We start from the raw sequence: 25742 nt of genomic DNA, 5'->3' as shown, positions 1-25742 counted from the left end.
CATAAATTGAGACGTTTTGAAGTTCAGGAACATTCTTTCAAAAATGATAAAAGTTCTGTTTAAGTAAAGTTATCTCTAATTTTTACGATTTATCTTGTTTTTATTTTTTTTGTTCTATTTTGTTTGTTTGTTTGTTGTTTCTTCGTTCCCGCACTGCTATTAGCCTATTAACCCAATTCTTTGTTTTGAACCCAACACCAATTGTTTTGCCTGTTTGTTAAGACTACTTTGATCCCAACAACATCATTTGTGTAAAATAAAAAATGCATGATTCGTTTGATAAAACTTTGTTGAGGGTGTTTTTTATTTTTAATTTTTGATTAAAAATATATTTTGATATGACATAAATGTTAAAATAATTTTGCGTTTAAAATTATTTGTCAATGTTTTTACTAAAATAGTATTATTATTTTTTTAAAAAAATATTGTTGTCAAACTAGATTTAAGCCTTGATTAGTTTACAAAATTCGCATTCTATTGAGAAAGGAAGTACTTATAACTAAAAGATAGTTAAAATAGAATAGTTATTCATACTTTTTAGTTTAATGACAATACATATACTTTAATTGGAATTGAATCAAAATTAATAATAAAAAAAATCTCACATTTTTTCTTTTTTCTTTTTTTTTTAAAAAAACTCAATTTTTTGTTTTTTTAAAAAAGAAAATGCGAATACTAGTGGGTGGCCATATGTGGGTAGTCGGCCAGCCACACTATTCACGCAGGTTTTTTTATTTTTAAAAAAAGTTTGAGAAAAAATAAAAAATAATATCAGTAGTTTTTTTTTTAATTTTTTAATTTTTTATTTTTGTGTGTTTTTGGAAAAATGAAGTCTATTTTTAAAGTATTCATCTTAATTATTTCAACTATTCTAATGAATAGACCCCTGCTAAATAAAAGAATAATTATTTCATAAGAACAATGATTATATTTCAAGGGTCTATTATTCGAACCAAACGAGGCCTTAGTGTTTGAATATTGACAAGTCGAAATAGTTAAATTATGTGAATTTAGGTCGTTTCATGCATCGAATGGCATGAAAAATGCTACATATTAAAAATATGAAATGTTTACAATAAGAATTGAGTATATTTTTATTAGGTTTTCACACTTTATGTCGTATAAAAACTTTGGGTAAAAAATTGTCTTTTGATTTAGTAAAGAAGAAACGCTTTTTTAAAAGTAATAAAAAATGTATTTTGAAATAATTTTTTTTTTATTGCCTTAATAACATATTATATCATTCGATATAAAAAAATACATGAACTCATATAATTTGAAAATTTAAAATTTATTTGACATTGTAGAACATCCTAATCGGACAAAAGGGAGACAGTGAGGCAAGCCGAATCCAAAGTAAAAGACGAGGACCACTAACTTTGGTCGACCTCACACGCTTGAAGCCAAGATTTCATTGGCCGGGGAGGCACGCGAACCGCGTGAGCAAATGTCGTTTTTCCATTTGATCTGAACCGTTCGATTAATAGAAAGGAGGCATCCTGGCCGTAGGAAGTGACGGTTCGTTCTATAAATAAAAAATATCCGCAGCAGCCAAGTCTCTGTTCGAAAGCGCTAGGGTTAACGAATTCTTGTTCATCACCTTCTAAGGTACGAATTGTGAAGAATTACATGCCTTGCCTGTCAATTAGCTTTTAAAGGGGTCCTAAAATTTCTTTATTTCTTCTTCTTTTTCTTTTCCTCCATTTGTTATTCAATTTACCTTTGTATTTTTTATACGACACATGTTTGGCATGAAGTACTGTGATGTGAGATTTTTTTGATTTTTTTTCCTGGTTTTGGATGAGATTTTTTTATGCAACCGTGCTTTAAAGCTGTCGATTTTTTTTTTTCCTAGCCAGTACATGGGAGAAAGGTTAGGGAGGTGGATCTTTGCCATTAAAGCTGTTGAATTTATCTCTTTTATCAGGGCTTTATTAATCCTAGTTTTTTTTAGCTGAATTTGATATATGTATGATCGTGTGCGTAACTATGTACATAGAAACTGAGCGATGAGATCATTGGTTTCGGTTATATAGGGTTTGATTTTGATGGTTGTGTAAGAATATGTAGCTTCACTGCTTAAGGCTTTTGAGCAAAGCGATTTGAGGGTGTGCTATCTGGTTTTTGAGCTTTGGTGGTGATGGGTGGAGTTATGTTGTCTTCAACATTAGTGTCTGTTTTATCTATGTGATATCATGTGGGCAGAAATTTGAGTTTGTGTAGATTCCCACCCTCCCACCAAAAAATCGTCCACATAATTCATGGAGAACCTCATTTTTTTTAATGGGCAATTAGCAAACAAACAACAACAAACAGAAAGCAAGAAAAAAAAAACAAACAACAAAGCAAAGAAAACAAAGGAAAAGGGAGGAGAGCGGGGGATAAGGGAGCTTGCGGTCACTCAGAGGTACAACAGGGGGCAGGGACTCTATGGTAATGCTTCTACTTTGACAAGTGAAGGTGGCCCATATAGCAAGGTTATCTGCATGCTAATTAGCATTGTGATAAGTTTTACGGAAGGACCAGACAAGAATAGCATGTAGAAGCTACTGAGCTTCAGAGATAAAAGGGCCCAGTTGCTAGTCCAACGGTTGCTTGTGGTTGAGGAATGCCAAGATCACCACGTGTGAGTCACCATGTACTATGATATATTGACCCCTTCCTCCACAATAGATCTAATGGCAAGTAAAGCATCTCTAGCTTCACACATGATTGGATCTCCAGGATGGAATTAGTGTAATATTCAAGGGGAGGTACCCAGTTTTCAATCTTTACACCCTTGTTTGGGACTAAGCTCTAGGCTGCCAAGTGTTCTCTATGAAGTTTCTTTGCTTGCTCTCTCAAGAGGATCGAGTTGGGGGTTGTAGCACCATGGATCACATTATAACTTAGCATCCAAGTTAGATCCAGGCTATTGCTGCAAACAACATAAAGGAGTGAGGATCTCTATGAGTAAGACTTAACAAAGAATGAGGGAAAATAATCTCTCTTACCCACTCTGCTATATTGAAAGATGCAAAGAGGTTAGAATTAAGCGGCCATGGGGATTCTCTCTAGGGAACTCTTGAGAAGTGGCAATCAAGGAATAGATGTCTCTCTCTCTCTAAAAATATGCTCTCTTCTCTCTCCTCTACTCTCTGTTCTCATTTCCTCTTTCTACTGTAGCGGTGGCACATGTAGGCACGTCATGCTAGGGTTCTGCTTAGTTTTATCATATCGATGCTCGGCCGATTTGCGGGGTTTGAGCTTTTGTAGTGGAGGAGCGTCTTTGGTCCGTTTTGTTTAGATTGTGAAGGTTTCTTTGCCGCTGGGATTGGATCTGGGTGTTCATCTTCTCCGGCAATGAAACGTTATTCTTCTGTGTAGGCCGTGTGAGGTTTGGTTGGAGAACTGCTTCATTGTGGAGGCCAATTCTTTCTCCTATTCGTTGGAAATAGGTAAGCCGGAGCTCTGGCTTGAGGAAAGGAGGAAAGGTTTTGCTGGGGTTTTCTCCTTGGGCCCGAGGTGTGTGGCCTAGTTGATTGAGACAATTGAAGATGTGTTGCGGAGTTTTGGAGTCGAAGAGTTCATTGGAACAACTCGGGAGGCTTCTAATGCTGTCACCGTCAAGAGGGGAGGCAACAAGTCCGAGAGATTTTTGGAGGTGGCAACTCAAGTTGTGGGATGTTGGAGAGGGTTCATTTTGTTGCCAGAAGGTCGTGAAAGGCGAGGATGGAGTAGATACTTTAGGGAGCTGAGCAAGGTTATGGCTTTCTTCTTCCTCCTTCCATTCCTGGTCCTTGGCTGGGGATGTTTCTCCGCTCTGTATCTTAACTTGGATGAAATGCAATCTACTTCAATGTGCCTTGGTCCTCTCATGGAACACAAGATTGGAGGCAATGTGTGGAGCAACTTGATTATCATAAGATAGTGGAATAGGAGTAGGTGTTTGAAAGTTCATCTTTTGAAGGAAGTGTTTGTATTCAAGTTAGCTCACTAGCAGTATGAGCCATTGCTCTATACTCGGCTTCTGCACTCAATCAGACAACTACATTTTGCTTCTTACTTTTCCATGGTACAAGATTTCCCCTTTTGTTCGATGGTGATTCTGCCCAGATTGCATTAGTTAACCATTCTTCTTAGACAATATGCCTTGGCCTAGGGCTTTCTTCATGTATTGAATAATATGAATAACAACATCCCAATGTGAGTCTTGGAGCCTCTTAGAACTAACTCACCACACTAATTCTTTATGAGATATTTGACCTTTTGATAGTGAGATAATTAATTAAGTTTCCCAACTAGTTGACCGTTTCTGCTAGGATCTTGAAACAAGCCTTCATCATCTTTCAAGAGTTTTTTTATTTGGATCCATGTGAGTATTAACAAGTTGAGCACCCAGAAATCCAGTATGCTTAAGGATGTCAAGTACATATCTCCTCTAAGATAACTTGAGGGGGCGCTTTGCACGGGTTCGGGTTTGCCCAACAGGTTATGTACAAGAAATGGGGTTATGTACAAGAAAGTCCCTTGTCTTGGAGGGGTTTCCCGTAAATAAAAATAAAAATTGATATAGATCTTGCGACCTCAATTGCAAGAAGTATCGAAGTTTACCCAAATCTTTGGTGTGAAAGCGCTAATGTAAAAACTACTTTAATGTAGTGATTCATCTAGAATCACTTCTAGTAATTACAATTTCATTTACATAAACAACCAGTTGGATTTATTGAACAACAATATGCGAGTGAAAAACCGATTGATATGTTTGACAACGATGAAGGCCAAATTCCATTTCAACTTTGAAGAATTTCCTTAACCATGCTCTCAGTAATTGCTTGAACCTATATATTGCCTTCGTCAATTTTCAAACATTACCTTGATACTCCCCATGAGCAACAAACCCAGGTGGTTGATGTATATAGACCTCCTCAAGTACATCACCATGAAAGTAGGCATTCTTAACATCCAATTGATAGTGAGGCCAATCATGTGGTGATGAAGAGAAGTCAATACATGAATAGAAGAGATCTTGGCTACAGGAGAGGATGTTTAGTTAATGCCATAAGTTTGTGTGTAGCCCTTTGCAACCAACTGAGCCTTGAGGCAATTAACATAATCATCATGATGAAACTTGCCAGTAAAAACCTATTTACTACAAACAAGATGTTTGCCAGCTGGTAAGGGAACAAGATCCCAAGTCCCACTCTGATGTAAAGCTCACATTTCCAATTCCATGGATCTCCATAAGCATGGGTTAGACTTCACAGAGTACATCCTAGATGGTCTTTGGAAGGGAAACACCAAAAAGGGTTGAAATATAACAGGACAAGGACGGATACAAAGATTGACAAGAGACAAGTTTCCAATGGGATGCTAAGTAACAAAGAAGTGAGTACCTTTTCGGAGAGCAATGAGAAGGGAATCAAAAGCAATATATGGTGCAAGATTTGTAGATGACAAGGATGATGGAGGAGACACGGGAGTGGTCGGCTGTGGACTTTTGGAATATACTTCTATCAGAGTTGGGGCTTTTGGAGTAAAGGGACGGTGTAAGGTACATGAATAGAGGAGGAAGGGTTTAAGGACTAGGGGTTGGACAAGTTTCCAATGGGATGCTAAGTAACAAAGAAGTGAGTACCTTTTCGGAGAGCAATGAGAAGGGAATCAAAAGCAATATATGGTGCAAGATTTGTAGATGACAAGGATGATGGAGGAGACATGGGAGTGGTCGGCCGTGGACTTTTGGAATATACTTCTATTAGAGTTGGGGATGTTGGAGTAAAGGGACGGTGTATGGTACATGAATAGAGGAGGAAGGGTTTAAGGACTAGGGGTTGGAAACAAGATAGAATAGGTTGGAAATTCAAACCCATATTCCTCGGAAGAACCTACAAAAGGAAAATATGACTTAGACTCATCAAAGTTATCTACACTTGTAAAGTAGACTGCAAGGTCTTAGACTAGCATTGATATCCCTTCTGAGTCTGCGAATAACCAAGGAAGACACTTGGTGGAACCAGGATCAAGTTTATCAAAACTTGGGCCAAGATTATTGCCATAACAAACACACAAAAACTAGTCAAATGGAACAGAATCGGTACACCTTTAGTGTTTCTAATATTTTAAGAGCGAGATGTCTAAATTTGAAAATTTTTCGGCACACCAAAATTCGATTCACTAACTTACGATGCAGAACGTGAGTGCGAGTCTGATTGGAAGAAACCTTGAACATATAACTTTTATCAACAAATTTTTATGTGTCAAACGGAACAGAATCAGTACACGCTCGGTGTTTTCTAATATTTTAAGATCAAGAGATTTGAATTAGAAATCTTTTGGTACACCAAAATTCGATTCACTAACGTACGATGCAGAACGTGAGTGTGAGTCCGATCGGAAGAAACCTTGAAGATACAACTTTTATCAACTAGCAAATAGAAGACTAGAGAAGAAGGGAATAAGGTGGAGTAAGGTGACACTCCATCAAGAATAGAGGAGGGCATTATGTTGATGAGGTAGCATGTAGTAAGTAATTGTATCACTCCAAAAACGTTTTAGTACATACATATGGAAACAAGAGGGCCTAGACAACATCATGTAGGTCGACTCTTTCGTTCTGCAACACCAATATGTTATGGTGTGTGTGAGGACAAGTGGTCTGGTGTATAATGTCTTTGTTAGATAGATTGGATGTAAATGAATGTGAAACGTATTCTTTGGCATTATCAGACCTCAACATTTGAATTTTCTAACCAAATTCAATTTGATTTCCTTACGAAAACCCTAAAAGATTGACATCAACTCTGAACAATTTTTCATTAAAAATAACCAAGTTATGTGGGAGTAGTCATCAACAAAGTATTGAAATTTATTGGAGTGGATTAACTCAAACGGATTAAGAACTCGACCAACAACCATGACAGGAAAGACACGACAGTGTTTACTGAATTGACATGTTTCACAAGCAAAGAGGATATATGACCAAGTCTACCTACTTGATGTTTTAAAATGGAAAGAGATGGATGACCAAGTTGATAATGCGGCCATGAGAATATATTTTTCATCATGAAATCAAGAACCATGCAGCCATGAACTTGGTTCTGCTAGTCTACCACAGGACCTCCAAGGACAACATTGGTGATGGAGACAACAAGAAGAAAGGGAGAAGGGGAGAGAAAAAGCCCCCAGCAGTCAGGACGTAGGAAGTAAACATGGTCCTTATTCTGGCCCAGAAGAGCAGCACGCAATACCTTTGGGCTGTGGACAGTGACTTCCCTTGTATTAAGTTTCTTAGGATTATTCCACTTTTATAGGGTTTGATAATGTTTGTCCGCTTAGGCATTTTTTTCAAATCCTACTACTGTGATTGTTTATTGCAAAATGATAGAAATGAGAAGCGAGAAATTTACTTGTTTCATTGTATTTATTGGAATTGTTCAAAACTTGAGTGTATTCACTTCATTGTTAGTTATTAAAAACAATCTTGAACTTCATTTTTGTCTCTGTGGAAAGTAGCCATACTGTTTTATCTTATTGCCTTATGTGGACAATATGCAGAGAAAGAGGAAAAATGATTGCCACGTTTAATGGCATCAAGTTGTCTATTCTGGAGCTTATATTTTTATTTTTGTAGTAATTGTACGAGTGTGTGCTCATTTTGACGGTTTTCATATCCCTTCGGTTGTAGACTTATTGTTTTTGCTTGAACCTTGCGGTGTATTTTTTAAGGGACTCCCTATGTATAGGTTTCAGCTCTAATAATATATATTTTTTTTGCATTATTTGGGTTTGTTGTGGTTGCTAATGTTATGCTTTTCTTGTAGTAGTGTGAAAATGCCTCGTTATGATGATCGATATGGTGGTAGTAAGACACGTCTGTATGTCGGTCGCTTGTCTTCCCGGACACGTTCACGTGATCTGGAACGCCTTTTCAGCAGATATGGGAGGTAATTACTTTTCAGCCATGCTTAGTCTCTCTCTTATCACTCTTTCAAAATTTATGTCCATTTTATGATCAATGTAGATAATAATCTTGCCTTATTTTGGTAATGATGCTATCAACGTAGTTTGACTCATATATATAATGTTATTTAAGAATGTGTTATGAAGGTGGCTGTGTTTTGGATGATGAAGTCATAATTCGTGCTATATATTTGAAAGAACAATAATTACTCCTATCTATTTATTATCCTTAATATCAGGTTAAGTTGTTATGTGAATTGCATAGTAAGTCCTTAAACTAGCAAGCGATTGGTGTGAGATGTGGAGTATGTCTTCGAAGTGTAGGGGAAATTTAGGTCTTTGCCAAGTTTTTTTTTTGCGTGTGGATGACCTTTAACTATTCATCATGTTCTGTGTGGGAACAATTTCCCCCAGGTGTCCTTGTAATTTAACTTGAATGATCTTGTTGAAGGTTTCTGGGGGTTTTGCCCTAACCAGGAGGGTCTTTTGGTGGGAGGGTGGCCTTGGTGGAAATTCTTGTCTAAGGAACTTGGCGATTCTTTCTGTTATGTTATAGCATGTTTTTATGCAAATGGCAACAATCTCAAACTGGTGTTTAGTTCGTCTGTGAGGGGCGAAGTATCATACACTTGCAGTAGTTAAGTAATGATGGCCTTACTGTTTCTGGCAACCATTTCCGCAGAGTACGAGATGTGGATATGAAGCGCGATTATGCCTTTGTTGTAAGTTCTACTCATTCCATTTTCTATATTAGTCAAGGCAGTGCTTTGCTCTTATTTTCTTGTGAGAACTCAATTATAGATTTCACAAATATGGATGTCCCTTTGTTGGTTTCTGCTCTCACTTCTTGTTAACAGGAATTTAGTGATCCCCGAGATGCTGATGATGCTCAATATAGCCTAAATGGACGGGATTTTGATGGAAGCCGTGTTATTGTGGAATTTGCAAAGGGGGTGAGCTCTTTGAACCTCATGATTCTCATGAGTCAAACATTTTATCAAACTTTAATGCATATTTGCAATCATATGGTGTGCCTGGCCAAAGCATCTGTTTACTGTACCAGCATAGACAGCTGAACTACTCATGGCCTGAACAAGACAATTTTTTGACATTACAAGTTTATTGCATGTAGAATGCTATAGCTTTTGCAAAAATTAGTTCCTTACATTTTACAAAATTAAATAATTGTTTGGCTGCTTATTATCATCTGATAGATTTAATGTATCTCCTCTGTTTTTACTCTCTCATCCTTTTCATGACTACTTTAGTGCCTGGCTAATTGGGAACCTTGGGGTCTAATTTTTAAAGATCCTTATCTCCTATACGGAAGTCTTAAATTATGCATTAGTTGTGTTATTCTGCCTAATTTCATATGGATTTTGTTCATTTATATTAGCTTATGATTGCATGATTTATCATTTTTAGGTTTCCCATGTTAAAGTTTTTCATGATCCTAACCCCAAGGGTGAAGGTCTTGGACTTGGTAGCATTCCCATTAGATTTTAAGGTTTGAATCCCCTTGGTTGCAAATAATTCATTAAGGTCACGAAGCCGAGTTTTACCAGATCTGCGTTGGGGGGACGCCTTGCACGGTTCTGGGTTTTGTCCTTTAGGGGTGGGTATACGAAGTGGCCTTGCCCTGCTTTGGGGAGTTTCCCGTCAAAAAATTGTTCTCTCTGTCTCATTCTTTCTTATTTTGGGTTAAACTGGGTTCTATATACAAAATCTTATTGAGTTTTTTTTTTTTTTCCCTCTTTTGTTGCTTTGACATGTAGCAGGGGCCACGTGGATCCCGAGAACTTTTGGGTAGAGGTCCCCCTCCTGGATCTGGACGCTGCTTTAATTGTGGCATTGATGGCCATTGGGCCCGTGATTGCAAAGCTGGAGACTGGAAGAACAAGTGTTATCGTTGTGGAGAAAGAGGTCATATAGAAAAGAACTGCAAGAACAGTCCCAAGAAGATAAAGTAAAACTTTTTTTTGCTAAGACTCGCTGACTTCATTGCTTCTGCTTGCACATGTGTTCCTGTGTAAACTGCCTATTGCAAAAACATGGAGCACATTCCATTTCTTATGGTCTACTTTTATTGCAGGCGTGGAAGAAGTTATTCATTATCACCGGGTAGATCACTCTCCCCTCGTCGTGGCAGAAGCCGTAGCCGAAGTTACAGCAGAGGCCGCAGCTACAGGTGAGCTATGGATTGTTCATTTTCTTGATGTGGGTAAATACTAAATAGTTCGAACATACCTCAAGCCCGTATGAAAATGATGAGGTGGGCAGATTTCAGCGAATTAACTTGGTAATTGTATTCTTGCCAGCCGGTCAAGATCCCCATTAAGGAGAGAGAGAAGCCTCGAGCGTGAAGAGCGATCACGGAGCCCTCGCAACAGAAGCCCTGAGCCGAGGAAAAGTCCACCTCCCTCAAAGGGGAGAAAACGGAGCCTAAGTCCTGATGAAGGTAGCCCCCAGGAGGCGAGACGCACCCCATCTCCAAAAAATGGTAGATTGGCTGCTGAGCAAGATGGGTCCATTTACAGTGAGAGCCCTAGGAGAAAGAGCAGAAGTCCTTTTAGCCCTGAAGGAGAGTCTCCTGTCGGCAGGAGCTATCCAAGTCCTGAAGCTAATGGCCATGGCCGCAGTGTCAGCCCTAATGATGATAGGAGCCCTATTGATGAAGATGGTGACAACCGCCGGTCTCCGAGAGCCAGTATGTCACCCTGAAATATGTTTGCTGGAGAAAGTTAAAGTCTCTTTGCATATACATGGGGATCTATTAGAAGAACAAATACCTGCTTGTATTCATGTGCATTTGCCATAGTAATTCAACTTCAAACTGGGTAAACATTATTGGGATGAATGAGCAAGTTGAAATTTGTGATGCTGAGATTTGGGTTTTCGTCAATTCTAAGAATCTTTCTTTTTCTTTTTCTTTTTCTTTTTCGTTTTTCCCCTTTATGGGAGTGGAAGTAATTAATGGAAATGCCTAGCGACTTTGCTGTTAGATATTCTCTTCTTATCTATTTTTATACTACTAAGATTTAATTTTTTCATTGAATTTTTAGGATTTACGTTGAATTTCACAAATTTAATAATGAATTATTATTAAATTTTTTTTCAATTTTTAAGATTTATATTGAATTCTATAAATTTAATGATGAATTATTATTATTTTTTTTTTAAAAAAGAGAGATGAATAGTAAATGAATTTGTATAATTTTCTATATGAGATCTTCGCTACATTACTATTTTCGTAATCGTGTATTTAATGGTCCTCGATTTGATCAAAATCTTTAATTAAGTTAAGGGGATTCATTTCAGAACTGAAATTTTGTTTTATTCAATCAATGTCTTTTAAAAATTTTGAATGATATAACAATATATTAACTATATTAAATTTAATTTTAACTATAAAATAGAAAGGATTCTAATTCGTTTTTTGATACTACAACAATCAAGGGTAACTTTTGTGGTGGGCGTAGTTATATATGCAAGACTTTTATTCTTTTTTTATTCTCATAAATGTGGCATGACTTTTAAAAGTTCACATTTTTGAGTTTTGAATGTGGAACAAGAGTTTTGCCTATATCATTATTCATATATATATATATATAAAATAAAATTTAAGGAATAAGATAAAGAAAGAAAATGTTACAACTTTCACTGAAATTGGATGGTCAGAGATGAATTTAGTTGAAAATGAAAAGGGTTTAAATGATTTGCAATTAGCTTATTGGAGTTTAAAAAGTGACTTAAAACTTATTGTAGTAAGTATAAACGACAAATAACTCTCCAGTTTGAACTTTTGTTTAAAATTTTGATGAAAAACCGTCAAAATGTCACATTGGCACTAATAATGATGCGATGTGTCCCTAAAACAAACATAAAAAGTAAAAAAAATTAACAAATATAAATATATAAGAGAAAACTTTACTTATAACCCATGATCTTTCATCACTTTTGTAATTAACTATTTAAAACTTAAAAAATTGTCAATTTAGGGTGTTTATCTTTCATTTTTTTTTTCAATTTCAATCCCCTGTTAAAATTTTTCGTTAAATCCTATCAAATTTTCATAACACCCGTTTTTTTTTTTTTTTAAAAAAAAATTATAAAAAATTTCAAAAAAGATTCAAGCATGGGTATTTTTGCAAATTCCTTTAAATTATGACCGACACCTAAATCCTTGTAATTTTTTTGGAGGGGCATTTTGAAAATTTTGATAGAATTTAACAGAAAATTCTAATAGAGGATTGAAATTGAAAAAAAAAAAAAATGAAAGATGAATATTCTAAATTGACACTTTTTAAAGTTTGAGTACTTAATTGTAAAAATGATGAAAATTCAGAGATTATAAGTAAGATTTATTCAATATATAAATATTAAAAAAAAAATTCTAGGTGGCTTGACCACCCCAAAATTGGCCACATAGAGTAGCCAAAACATCCGCAATGCCTTGGGGTTGGTTCGCCTGCGGTTTCCATTAAAATTTCAAACACAAGTTTAATATCATTTTTGTTTACCACATGAAGTTTTGTTTACACAGAGTCTTATTTCAACATTTCTCTCCTAAGTTTACTCTTGAATTTTGAATTCAAACAGTAATTTTCAGTAGCACTGTAAACAGTACACTTCAAGAATATATAAAAGTAATAGTGTGTGCAGCAGATTTTTCCCTTTTAAGTGCAGTCTTGAGTCTTCCTACAAGAGATAGAGAAAACCTTAAACATCATAATATCCCAGTTCCGCTAAAAGCTTACAATAAACTAGCAAAGAAAAACATATCTTTAAAACGACCACCAAACTATTCGGTCCTCACCCAAGGCCAGAATGGCTAACGCTATATCACTGTCCCCTTGGAGCACCGTGTGCTTGGTGGCACGCCGAACACAGAAGACGGCGAGGACGAAAGCCGAGGCAAAGCAAAGCCCGAGCAGTGTCGGCTTCGGCCGCCGCAGGAACGAGCCGTTGTGGCGATGCGTGGAGGGCTGTGGGGCCTGCTGCAAACTGGACAAAGGTCCCTCCTTTATCACCCCTGAAGAAGTATTCAGTGACCCTCGTGACATTGAGGTAAGTTGGTTTTGCTCTGAATATATCTGACATAATGAAAATATGAACCCGGCTTATTGATAGGAAGTGGTTCTGTGAATGTAGATTTACTGAAGTTAGAATTCTAGTTTTCCGCAAATGTATGAGATATTTTGTTTAACAACATACATATTCGACTAATTTAAACATTGTACGTTTCTTCGTTTCGAATCGAGAGGTCTCCCGAATGATCGATTGAGATACTGACATGTGCTTTCCGCCTTAACTTTTAACTGCATTCAGTCAATACTATTATGACCCTTTTCTTTCTCTTTTTTTATTTTAATGTCAGAATTTCATGATATTACTAAAAAAGAGAGCCAAGTATTTGATAGGAACTCTTGATAATTTGAACAGAATTAAAGATATTTGATAGATAATTCGGCTTATTAGTCTTGTAAGTGGTGTGTACAAGATCATTGCCAAAGTTCTTGCTAATAGGCTCAGAAAGGTTGTGGAGAAGATTATTTCGAATCTCCAAAATGCTTTTGTGAAAGGAAGGCAAATTCTTGATTCTGTTCTTATAGCTAATGAGTGCCTGGATAGTCGCATCAAATCTGGTGAACCAGGGTTGCTCTGTAAACTGGATATTGAGAAGGCTTATGATCATGTTAATTGGGATTTCTTATTGTATATGTTGAGAAGATGTGGTTTCGGGGAGAGATGGTGTTCTTGGATAGCGCATTGTATTTCTTCGGTGCGCTTCTCGGTTTTGGTGAATGGCACCCCTGCTGGTTTTTTTGGCAGCTCTCGTGGTCTTAGACAGGGTGATCCTCTGTCGCCTCTTTTGTTTGTCATTGTGATGGAGGCCTTCAGCAAGTTGTTCTTTGTTACTGTTCAAAGGGGCTTTCTCTCTGGGTTCTCTGTGGGCTCTAGTAGCAATGGAGTGATTAATATTTCTCATTTGCTTTTTGCAGACGATGCTTTAGTCTTTTGCGGGGCTAGTCCTGAACATCTTCTCTATCTTCGTATGTTTTTACTGTCCTTTGAAGCTGTTTCAGGATTGAAGATTAATTTGGATAAGTCAGTTTTGGTTCCTGTGGGTCTTGTGGATAACATGGATGAACTTGCTGGCATTTTGGGTTGTGGAGTTTCTTCTCTTCCGTTAAAGTTCCTTGGTCTTCCGTTGGGGGCCCCTTTTAAGAATAAGTCTAGCTGGGATGAGGTAGTTGGCAAGATTGAGAGGCGGTTGGCTAGCTAGAAGCGGTTGTATTTGTCAAAGGGTGGCAAAGTAACTTTTATAAAAAGCACTCTTTCTAATCTTCCTACGTACTTTCTATCCCTTTTCCCTATTCCTTCCAGTGTTGCTAATCGTATTGAGAAGTTGCATCGGGATTTCTTGTGGGGTGGCATAGGTGAAGAATTTAAGTTTCATTTGGTTAATTGGGCCAAGGTTTGCTCTCCTATTTCTAGTGGTGGTCTGGGTATCAGAAATTTGAGGATTTTCAATATGGCTCTGTTAGGGAAGTGGCTGTGGCGCTATGCCCATGAGAGAGAGGCTTGGTGGAAATCTGTTGTGGATGCAAAGTTCGGATCTACTTGGGATGGTTGGTGTTCTTTAGACCCCCCTGGGTCTCATGGAGTGGGGTTATGGAAGAATATTAGGAAGGGGTGGAAGTTGTTTTGCAGCTATTCTAGACTTATTATGGGAAATGGATATAGGATTCGTTTTTGGGATGATGTGTGGTGTGGTGAGGTGCCTCTTAAGGAAGCCTTCCCAGTTTTGTACGACATTGCGTGTGACAAGGACGCACATGTTGCAGACCATTTAGTTGTGGTGAGCGGGTCCTATCAGTGGGACGTTAGCTTCTTCCGAGCGGCCCACGACTGGGAGGTGGATGTTTTGGCTTCTTTTTTCTCCTTGTTGTACTCAACCAGAGTGAATTGTGATGGGGTAGATTAGCTCTGGTGGGCTCCTTTTCACAAATGGAATTTTGATGTTAGATCTTTCTATAAGGCTCTTGTTTGCAAAGAGGCTATTCATTTTTCCTGGAAAAGTATTTGGCGGACCAAGGTTCCCTTGAAAGTGGCTTTCTTTGCTTGGATGGCAGTGCAAGGGAAGATCCTCACTTTGGACAATCTCAGAAAGAAGCGTGTCATTGTGATTGATAGATGTTGCATATGCAAAATGAATGGGGAGTCGGTGGATCACCTTCTTCTCCATTGCGAGGTTGCACGCGCTCTATGGAATGCCATCTTTAGTCGCTTCAGTTTGTCTTGGGTTATGCCTCTTCGGGTGGTAGATTTATTCGCTTGCTGGTGGACGGGTGGTCGTTCTCAGAGTGCAGCTGTGTGGAAGATGGTCCCTTGTTGCCTTTTGTGGTGCTTGTGGAGGGAACGCAATGATAGGCAGTTTGAGGACAAAGAAAGATCTATTGAGGAACTCATTTCCTTTTTCTTTCATTCTTTGTACTCTTGGGCGGCGGCGTTCCTCGCACCTTTATCGTTTAGTTTTAATGATTTCCTTGTATTGTTTTCTTTTTCTTCCTAGATGCCTTTCTTGTATACTTCCTGTGTACTTGATTGCGCTTTGCGCTTTTTAATGATATTTCTCTTACTTATCAAAAAATATATATATATATATATAATGAACTCCTTTCGGGTAGGAGAGACCACAAATGAATCCACTTAGGGTTGGATACAAACCACAAATGACAAATGTCAATACAATATTCAATTCTCCATTCTCTACAATCTAGACCTTGTTTTATACTAGAGCTACTAACACACGACCACTATATGAAATATAACTACCCATTAAGTTAATGCATGTAACTGCCCATTACTACTGAATATAACTTATACTACAATATAACTTCTATTAACCCACTAACACTAACTTTCCTCAACCTCCTCCACGTGAAGATCATGGGCCATGGGCCGCTTTGCTGCCACTACTAATAGCAGTTGAGACAAGTTGCTGCCACTACAACAATCAACTACGTGGGTTAGCTTGGGACTCCATCATTCGCCCTCCCTTGAGGAGGAACTTTGTCCTCAAGGTTCATGTGTGGAAATTGATGAGGGGAATTTAAGAGCTTTATATTAGAGAAATATCTCTCTCTCCATTTACGAATGCCCCTGTAAAGAAGCCTTTAAAGTAAGCAATCTTAGAAGCTTCTGGATCCACAACATATCTTCTACGGTTGGCTCAGTGATGCAATGGGTGGGGGGCTCATGGTTTTCGGTACAACCCACTCTTCTTTGTCTTCTCGTATGTTGACCCAATGACTTCTTCTCAAACCAATTTTCTTTTGTTTTCTTTGAACCACAAGACAAACTCCTTTGAACGGGGTTGCTGAGAACATGCTCTTTGGAACTGGGTCGCGGAGAAGAAACAATTCTTTTGTTTGTTTGCTCTTGATTTAAGGGTTGAGAAAATCTACGCTGGAATTCACAGAACCTTTCTTCTAGCTTATCAAAGAACGCTTCAATTTCTTCGTACATGGCCATGGGCTGGTTGCGTTGGTTTTGATACCAAGTTGATAGGAACTCTTGATAATTTGAACAGAATTAAAGATATTTGATAGATAATGAACTCCTTTCGGGTAAGAGAGACCACAAATGAATCCACTTAGGGTTGGATACAAACCACAAATGACAAATGTCAATACAATATTCAATTCTCTATTCTCTACAATCTAGACCTTGTTTTATACTAGAGCTACTAACACACGACCACTATATGAAATATAATTACCCATTAAGTTAATGCATGTAACTGCCCATTACTACTGAATATAACTTATACTAACCTATTACAATATAACTTCTATTAACCCACTAACACTAACTTTCCTCAACCTCCTCCACGTGAAGATCATGGGCCATGGGCTGCTTTGCTGCCACTACTAATAGCAGTTGAGACAAGTTGCTGCCACTACAACAATCAAGTACGTGGGTTAGCTTGGGACTCCATCAGTATTCGAACAGGACCACATAGATAGACAGACATTGGTACTGTGTTGGTTAAATGATTGTTCAAAGCTAAAGCCCTCCAGGCAGAAAGAAGGGGGGTACAATTATGTATATCGAGCTTACACGCTAATACATTTATCCAAATCTGTACTTAGTTCAGTGTTGACATTGAGTGTGTAACAGCATAACTACAATGCTATTGGTTAATCCTATAGTACAATGTTAGAATCCTGATAGTTTCAGGATTAGAAATTCTAATGCATATTTTGGTAGGATTATGAGTAATTCGTTCTTTATTGTAAATCTTAGTTTTCATAGGAGAGGATTATCTTTGCCTATAAATAAGCTTATGTCAACAGGTTTACATACACATATGGTATCCTAGAGGTAGTTTGAGATTTCATAAGAAGAGAGAGGAAGGAAGGCTCATTGTATTTTTCCTTGATACTAGTGATAAAGAAACATCATTGTTGCTGCTTGTGGACTTCGGCAATCTTGCCAAACCACATTAAATTCTTGTGTCTTGATTTTTCCTTGTTCTTCTTTTCCTTCTTTGATGATATTTTTCTTGTGCATGTGCTACAAATTCTAATAGTGGTATTAGAACTTAAGGTTGTGTTGTTGCTTTTCGCACAAGAAAATTATCTTGATCTTCAATTTGCGCATTTTTAATGGCTAGTTCAAGTTCTACAAAATTTCATTTTTTGGCAGTAAATGATTTAGTTATGTTCAACATGGCTGAGAAAAAGACTGCTAAAGGCATCTGGTATAAGCTGCACTCTATTTATGAAGGAAAATCAATGTTAAACCGGATCCATCTCTGGAGAAACCTGTACAATCTGAGAATGAAAGAGAGTTCCTCATTTCAGGAGCACTTGAATGAGTTCAATGCCCTTGTCAGTAAATTGATTACTATTGGAGTCAATTTGGATTAAGAAGAGCGAATTACAATTCTAATTTGTTTTATGCTAGACTCGTGGGATGGTATAATTATGTTTGTGAGTAACACGATTGATCTCAACTTTGATTCTACAATTAACCGATTGCTTGTTAATGAATCTCGTAGAATCAATAGTGGAAATTCTTCTAGTGATGTAATGACAGTTAGAGGCAGATCTGCTTACAGAGATTAGTGTTAGCAGATTAGTGAGAGTGGGAGAAAGTTTTCCAAGTTAAATTCAAGAGGGAAGAAAAAGAGAGTGTGCTGGAACTGTGGTGAAAAAGGGATACTTCCGTTAAGATTGTAAACTTCAAGATACAAATCAGGAGAAACCCAGAATTGATGTGCCAAAGAGTTCAAAATACCATGGTAATTTGGGGGAAGAAGGAAAATCATTTGAAGATGGTGAAGTAATGTCTGTGATTTCTTATGAAAAATTGAAACACCATTGGATTTTACACACTGCTACAACTTTTTATATGGCACCATATAGAGATTATTTTTACACTTATCGCCCATGTAGTGGTGTGTCTATATGGAATTAGTGATGTCAGAATTACTATGTTTCGTGTACCTGTATTATTATGAGTGTTCAACACGTGTCTAATTTATGAAAAAACTTTCTGACGTTGGGAAAATTTAATGAAGATAGTTACAAATTTTCTGGAGAAAACTACAAATTAAAAGTTGTTAAAGGAGCATTGGTTGTAGCAAAAGGAGAATTGTTTGTTAGTCTGTATCGGTTGATTGGAGACACTAGTGAAGAAGAAGAGAGGGAGAGAGTTCATTGTATTTTTCCTTGATACTAGCTAAAAAGAAACATTTTTGTTACTACCTATGGACGTATGCAATCTTGCCAAACCACGTTAAATTCTTGGGTCTTGATTTTTGCTTCTTCTTCTCTTCCTTGTTAATAATTTTTTATGTGTGCGCTGCCAATTCTAAGATCAAAAAATCATTAGAATCCTAGGTTGAGATGATGGTTGCTGTGTAAGTATGCTGTCCACTGTGCATAAGACATCCACCCAGTCTTGAGAAGCATGCTTTATGCGTCTTCTTCTGATTGTTTTATTTTGTGCAATTGGTTCTGAATCTAACGAGTTTTTTTTCATCCTTGGTATTAATGTTTGTAAATATCAGCTCTATAGGAGCTTAATAGGTCCTGATGGATGGTGTATACACTTTGATAAAGGCACACGAACGTGCTCCATTTACAATGGTGAGCATCTTCTTGGGCAAGATCTTCAGCAGTTCCTGTCTTCGAATTCTTACTCGATATGGTCCCTGTGAACTATCATTTTCTGTTTTTTCCTCTGGCAGATCGTCCATACTTTTGTCGTGTGGAGCCAGATGTATTCGAATCATTGTTTGGAATTAACAAGAAGAAGTTTAACAAAGAGGCTTGCAGGTTTACTAATAATCTCCTTCTCACCCATTAAGCATTGTGGAATTTAATATTTCTCTGTCCTAGATAAATAATATCATGAAACTCCATTATTTGTACTGCCTCTTGTAACAGCCTGCCTAAGTTGTCTTGGATGCAGTTTTTGTAGGGACACCATTAAAGCAATTTATGGTTCCCATTCAAAGGAGTTGGATAACTTCAAGCGTTCAACGAGCTCCTCTGGTTTTACTTAGAATATATTGCACTTCACTGCTTAAAATGCTTAAGGTAACCCTCCACCTTTATCTTCCTTTGTATATAATTATTAGTCTAATGTAATTAAGATTTGTAGTAGTAAATGATGAGGACTCTGTGTGTCAGCCAATGGATCAATATACTTTATTATAGCAGCAGGGGTTGAACATCCTGGTCCCCTTTGATGAGGAGAAGTCTTGCAATCAAGAAAAGAAAGTTTGGAAGGCTTTTGATGCTCCAATGCATAGAAGGCAAACTGCTTGGTATTGCTGGTCTAGTAGCTTTTGGCGAGAGGAAAACCATTTGCTTCTTCCTCAATTCCTTTGCTGGCAGATTCGCATGATATTTAAAAGAATTCTCAAATATCAGAATCAAGTTAAATTGTTTGCTCTCTCGCGATCACTAAAACTACTAATCATAATCTTGTACAAAACTTCAGAGCAGTATACCTGCTTGTTCTAATGTTTTCCTGTATTGTATCTCACAGAATAATTCAATGAGGTTTTTTTTTTCCTGAGCGATTCAATGAGTTCATTAGTATAGAAAGACTCTCTCTCTCTCTCTCTCTCTCTCTCATCCACGGAGGACTGTGAGGCCGAAAGCTTCAAACTTTTCCAAAGTGGAAGCTGTTACTTCTGGGTGACCTAGTGAAAGAACTTGCATATGATGCTCTGGCAACCCATTTTCTGATGCCCATCTTTTTTGCTGCTTTTCTTCCCAAAAGAGATTCGAATTCAAGAAGCCTCTCTAGGTAGGTGATCGAATTAATGGTCATTTTGTGAATGGAATCTCTCATCAATGGTGGAAAGTGATAGATTTTGAGCCACCTCTACTTTGTCACTGCAGAAAGTGAATTCACTTTCCTACCTCTTTCCACAGCATATAAGTGGTTTTAACATCCCCCTGCCCTTCCCAAATCTACAACACTTCTAATTCAAAAGAACATTTCAATGAAGGGGAATGCTTAAGTTGCAAAAGGAGAGTGTATAACTGAGTTTGAAGAAAGAGTTGGAAAGAAGATACATTTGCAATGACGGACACGTACGACCAAGAACTTGCCGAATATCGACGTGCTCTGTTTGGTGGCAGCCCTGGTACTCCTGGCAATTATGAAGATCTCTATCGCTGTCCTGTTTTCGACCCCAATGATCCTTTCCAAGAGGGAATTTGTGATCTCATGTCTTCACTATATGGGATGGACGAGGTTGATTTTGCAAGCAGACCCTGGGAAGAGAATGAACCAACTGAGGAGGTTTATGAGGAAGAGCAGCTGGCTTACAACGGCAATTGGAATTGGCCGAGTCGCTTTAGCGACTGTCTGGGAGAGAATTTTTTCTCCCTCGAGGATGATACTCAGGACATTGGATGTGGCAGTAGTTTGGGGAAGATGGAAGACTTCTCTCATGGTGAAGAACAGCATCACACTTATTTCAGTTATCATGAAGATGGAGAAAACCGGTCCGTTTGTGATTATTGTCCTTGGGATGCATATGGAGAAGAGGAAGAGTTCCATGATTTCTGTAGGCAAGAGCCCAGAATACAGTATGGTTACAATCTGGATGAGATGAGACTCTTTGAAAGTATCTTCGGCTACTGGCCTTGCCTGTTTCGGGAAAATCAAAAAAACACATGGTGAGTAGAAAACTAGAGAGCAAAAGCATGTAAATCCGTGGAAGGGAGATTGCTGATTATTTTTACAATGGGATACATCTCTCACTTAAGAATAAACTCTCTTTTTTTTTTTTTCTCATTTGAACTGTAAGACTGGCACGAAGTCCACAATTTTTGTTTTTCCTTTCAATATGCAAAATTGATGTAAGATCAACGCGCTGTACAAGTGGTAGCCAAGTTATATTATTTATCATATTACAGTGCCAAGGCCCAATTCATCCTCAATGTCGTCCCCGTCTTCAAACAACTTCAGAAACCGAGCCTGATCTTGTTCCCTCTTCTTCTTTTGCCAGTATTTATATGCAGCCACTACTCCGAGAATAGATACAGTTGAGACCACAACACAGATCAATATGATTACAGCAACATGCATTCCCTTTCCTCCCTCATGCGAGTCAGATGCAGAATTGGAAGCTGCAAAAATGTAGAAAATGTAGATAACAAATTTGTAACTATTATTTGGACTAAATATAACGTAATCCGGTCCTAGTTACAGACATGTCAAGCAGACAGGTGCTTATGCAAACACATTGAAATAATAAGTTTTACTTATTACAATGAAAAAAGTAGCATTCAGGAGATCAACGAACAATTAATTTGATTTCCCAAAACACTCCCTCGATCCCTACCTATCCAATGTTATGACTTGTATCCAAATAGTCATTTTAGCCCCGTAATGGTACTGACTGGAACTTGTATGGATGTCCAAGAAATTGCAGGGTCATTCCATTTTATTTACATAACATTTGAAGGCATAAAACCCTCTTCTAGAATGAAGTCACAAACAAAAAGGGCAAAAAAAAAAAAAAGAAGACATAAAATGGGATGATAATTTCCATAAAATGTCCAAAGGTACCAAATACTCCTAAACTAACCCTTAACATAAGGTGTAGAGCAATAGCAAGAAATACAGCAAAAGGGATTTCAAGAATGAAAGTAAGAAGGCACTCACCATTTGCAAAAGGAAGGCACTCCGGACACAAAAAAGTAGCATTAAATTCCTTGTCCTTGATTCGGACATATTTCCCATCAGGAATACTGAAGTCACTAGGACAAAATTCCCACTCTTCAAATATGTCATCTGAGCTTAAGTTATCCTCCTCGTAAAACCCACATCGCTTGCACTTTTTAATTGGAAAATCTGTCAGAGGCTGGGGCAAAAAGAATATAATTTCATTAGCAGCACTAAAGACTCTCACACTTGGTCAATCAAATGGAATTGATGATCCAAGAAACTATTTGAGGGAAGCTAAAGTTCCATGTGTTTTTAGTTACAAAGAAATAGCATATTACTCAAAGAACCAACTAAAGTGAAGCTCACATGGGCAGATTCACTTAGAGCATTCCCAGCAGCTTCCCTAGAGGGGGTCTGTTCTCTAAATTTTGGGGAAAATTTTAAGAAAGTCACAAAAAGCCACTCACATCAGCTTCCCTAAAATTTTATGTTCCATGGGAAATGAACAGGGCTTCCCAACACATTATTATAATCATAAAAAAACTAAATCTCTCTCCTCACACATCTTTTCACGCTCATTTCTTCTTCTTCGTTGACGTTCCTTTCCTTTTCTTCATCCATTCTTCTTCTTCTTCGTCCATGGCCATCCGTTCTTCTTCCTGGTCCATGGCCATCCTGCTTCTTTTTCATCCTTTTTTCTACTTCTTCTTCTTCACTGAAGATGGATTCGGATGAGAGTTCTTGCTGGAGGGTTGGGATGAGAGTTCTTGCTGGAGGGTTGTGATGAGAGAGGACAGATCCAGAGTGGGTTCTTCTTCCTCTGCCTCCAGCAGAGAGAGAACTCGAACCAGACCCCAAAAAAAATGCTTTGAATGAAGTTTACTAGTGAAGCTCCGACAATAAAAACATTATACTCCATAGACTCCTGATTCAATTCACTAGTGAAGCTCCTCAATCTACCTACAAAACCTTGAAACCTTACAAACCCGCATCCATTATCCTCACAACTCCTGAAATTCTCGTAATTCAGCCTATACCCAAATGAAAAATCCTTTCCAAAACCAATCTCTCAACCAATTTGAGAGCAGAAGGAACTGAAACTTTGACCCCAACAGCTGGAAAACAAATACCTGTTTGGAGTTTTGGTTGGATATATGAAATTGCAATGGTGTATTGGAGACCGCGGGTTTGAAGAGATATGAGAAGAGGATTGAGGGGAAAGAAGTGGCTAAGAGTGTTGATTTCCTCTGAGCTTGAACCAGCAGTTGAGACCGGTTGATTGCTCCGGTCGACAAAAGCTCATTTTTCTTTTTGACTCACACCAGCAGTTGAGATCGAAAAATCATAAGTAACGATCTAACATTCCCAAACCCCGAAACCGAAATCTCTGCAACACTCACCATGGCCACCATGACGGAGAAGACGAGAGAGCAAGAAGACGGAGACAACGAGAGAGAGAAGAAAATAAATGAAGAAAAAAAATTAAAAATAATATTTTAATGTTATTGGGAAAAGTATTGGAAAGTTGCGGTGGGATATTTTTTGAGAGGGAAGAAAAAAGTGGTTTTGTTTCCTATATTTAGGGAAAATGGTTGGGAAGCTGATGGAAATGCTCTTACATGTGTTTTATCAATATCTAAATTTTGAGTAGTTCTCAAACTGTCCAAGTTGAAAGAACTTCACACGCACACACCTTTCGTTTTCTCTTTTTTCTCAATAGAGCACACGCAAACAAGAATCAGTTCAAATGCAGTCAACCTGAATTACTAAAAATATGATAGCTGTGAAGGTTTTAGTCATCACAAAACATAAAAAACCATCTCTGTTGCTAGCAATTATCCATCTAATGAAAATTTCAAGAGCAGTTGTCCCTCGTTTCCATAAAACCAGAATCAGACCATTTTTCAGCAGACATATCCCTGCTTTACTCCAATTTTCAGAGTGCATGAAGCAACAAAAGGCACCCATCGTGTGAGTTATGTAGAACATTAAATTGAACTGTAACAGCTCCTAGACAAGCAAAATTTAACTTTCTTAACTAGGTTCCTTCCATTGCCTACATAATTTCCCAAATCTACAACAACAACTAGGTTGTTCGAAACTATATCATTAAACTGCTAGCATCATTTCACAATAACACATCAAAACCCTTTTGAAAAGCATTCCAAGACAACCCATACACGTTCATCAACAAGGATCATATTTGACTCAAAAAGGAACAGCTTTTACCCACACAAAAAACAAGGTTCAAACCTGCCAAGACTCTTCACCCTTGAAATTATACAAGACACGCACTTCCTTCACATCTGGCAGTACCGTCTTGTTCTCCCCTTGACACCTGAAATAAACCGTTGGTTTTTCGTGGAGCCACTCGTGGGTTTTGAAAATCTCCATGGATTTCAGTGTAACAGCCCCCGATATAACCAATCCTGAGAAAACGACGCCGTCACCGAGCAGCCATAATTAGACAAGTTAAATATAACTTCCCGTAGCTCCTGATTGGAACTATATCTCATCTTGTAAATTCAATAAATAATATTAATTAGCTCTCTGTTTGGTTGCCGAGAAAGTTTTACCTGGAAAGCAGCTGAGGAAGACGGAGCAGACGAGAAAAACAGAACAAACCCTAGAACTCAGCAGGTACCTAATCGACATAGCGAGATTAGTTTGTTCTTGATTTGACTTGAGTGGTTTAATTCTTGGGAATCCGAAAAGCACTTGGGAATCCGTTCTCGCTGGGCGTTTTTGGACGGGGGTGGCGTCTATGGTACGCGGGATGCGCATTGCGCAACACTGAAGGATTCTGCCACGTGGGCTGGGACACAATCCCAAGTGGTTTCGTGGCTTGATTTGGTTGGTATTCTGGACGAGTGGAGTCAACGTGCTGGCCCGGACCGGTCCGGAACCATCCCGAGTCAGGAAGTTAACTTGGGACCCATTGGCAGTTGCCAGTTGAAGACGGAAAAGCTTTGGTATCATCGTCCTCAACTCCTCGTGTGTACGTGCTCCTTGCATCTGGACCATTTATGCATGGACTAACAGCAATCTTGCCCAAAAAGGGGGAGATTGGAATCCACGCTACTCAAAATCGAGAGAGTTTGCATGGAATTCACCGGTTTGATAGATGGTCGGGCAGGTCAAAATTTATTTAAGCACGTGAGTTTAATACGAGCTTTCTCACATAAAATTACTAGCAATTTAAACAACTAATTACTGTAACTCTCGATCCAAAATGAAAATGAAAAAATAAAAACGTGTACAAAAATTGTGAAAGAAAAACTATCCGACCATAAAGGCCTTTTGGATGGGCCCTCTATTCGGGCCGGGAGCATCTCACTAAGCCCTACTTAAAAAAAGAGGGCATGAGTTTCCAATTATGGAGAATCTCACTCAAACAAAGACATTGCCTGTTTTTTCACGATTTGCTTTCTTGTCATACCAAAGTATCAATAATCTTTGTGGGATATGAAGAAATAAATAAGGTGGAAAAGATTATTCCATTTTGTAGTTTAATATTCAGGGATGTGAAGATAGATTTTGAAGCCTAATGTAATAAATTTAAAGTGTGATATTTTATTATATTTAAATATTAA

The 25742-nt window shown here is 37.9% G+C and overlaps 3 protein-coding genes across 5 annotated transcripts; 2 read left to right on the top strand and 1 right to left on the bottom strand.

Moving 5' to 3' along the window:
- Nucleotides 1–1518: 1518 nt before the first annotated feature.
- LOC133872539 (serine/arginine-rich splicing factor RS2Z32-like) lies at nt 1519–10876 on the top strand. 3 transcript variants are annotated; one of them, XM_062310085.1, is made up of 7 exons: nt 1519–1608; nt 7806–7925; nt 8624–8663; nt 8799–8894; nt 9717–9907; nt 10034–10129; nt 10260–10876. In XM_062310085.1, the coding sequence occupies exons 2-7, from the start codon at nt 7813–7815 to the stop codon at nt 10660–10662; spliced, it is 939 nt and encodes a 312-aa protein (XP_062166069.1). In that variant the 5' UTR covers nt 1519–1608; nt 7806–7812; the 3' UTR covers nt 10663–10876. The 3 variants fall into 3 exon arrangements, with proteins under 3 accessions (XP_062166069.1, XP_062166070.1, XP_062166068.1); XM_062310086.1 differs by having other exon boundaries at nt 1528–1608; nt 7803–7925; nt 9720–9907; XM_062310084.1 differs by having other exon boundaries at nt 1528–1608; nt 7803–7925.
- Nucleotides 10877–12632: 1756 nt separating this feature from the next.
- On the top strand, nt 12633–21342 carry LOC133872934 (uncharacterized). The gene is made up of 5 exons (XM_062310600.1): nt 12633–13008; nt 19025–19103; nt 19205–19292; nt 19429–19556; nt 19650–21342. Exons 1-4 carry the CDS (start codon nt 12769–12771, stop codon nt 19520–19522), a joined length of 501 nt encoding a protein of 166 aa, XP_062166584.1. The 5' UTR covers nt 12633–12768; the 3' UTR covers nt 19523–19556; nt 19650–21342.
- LOC133872933 (uncharacterized) lies at nt 20475–24866 on the bottom strand. Its single transcript, XM_062310599.1, has 4 exons — nt 24726–24866; nt 24403–24578; nt 22147–22345; nt 20475–21608 (listed from the first exon to the last, which is right to left on the bottom strand). Exons 1-4 carry the CDS (start codon nt 24802–24804, stop codon nt 21385–21387), a joined length of 678 nt encoding a protein of 225 aa, XP_062166583.1. The 5' UTR covers nt 24805–24866; the 3' UTR covers nt 20475–21384.
- Between the last annotated feature and the right edge of the window lie 876 nt (nt 24867–25742).

Source organism: Alnus glutinosa, chromosome 7, assembly GCF_958979055.1.
Source record: "Alnus glutinosa chromosome 7, dhAlnGlut1.1, whole genome shotgun sequence".
Taxonomy (NCBI): domain Eukaryota; kingdom Viridiplantae; phylum Streptophyta; class Magnoliopsida; order Fagales; family Betulaceae; genus Alnus; species Alnus glutinosa.
This window is presented reverse-complemented; position numbering and strand designations above follow the sequence as displayed.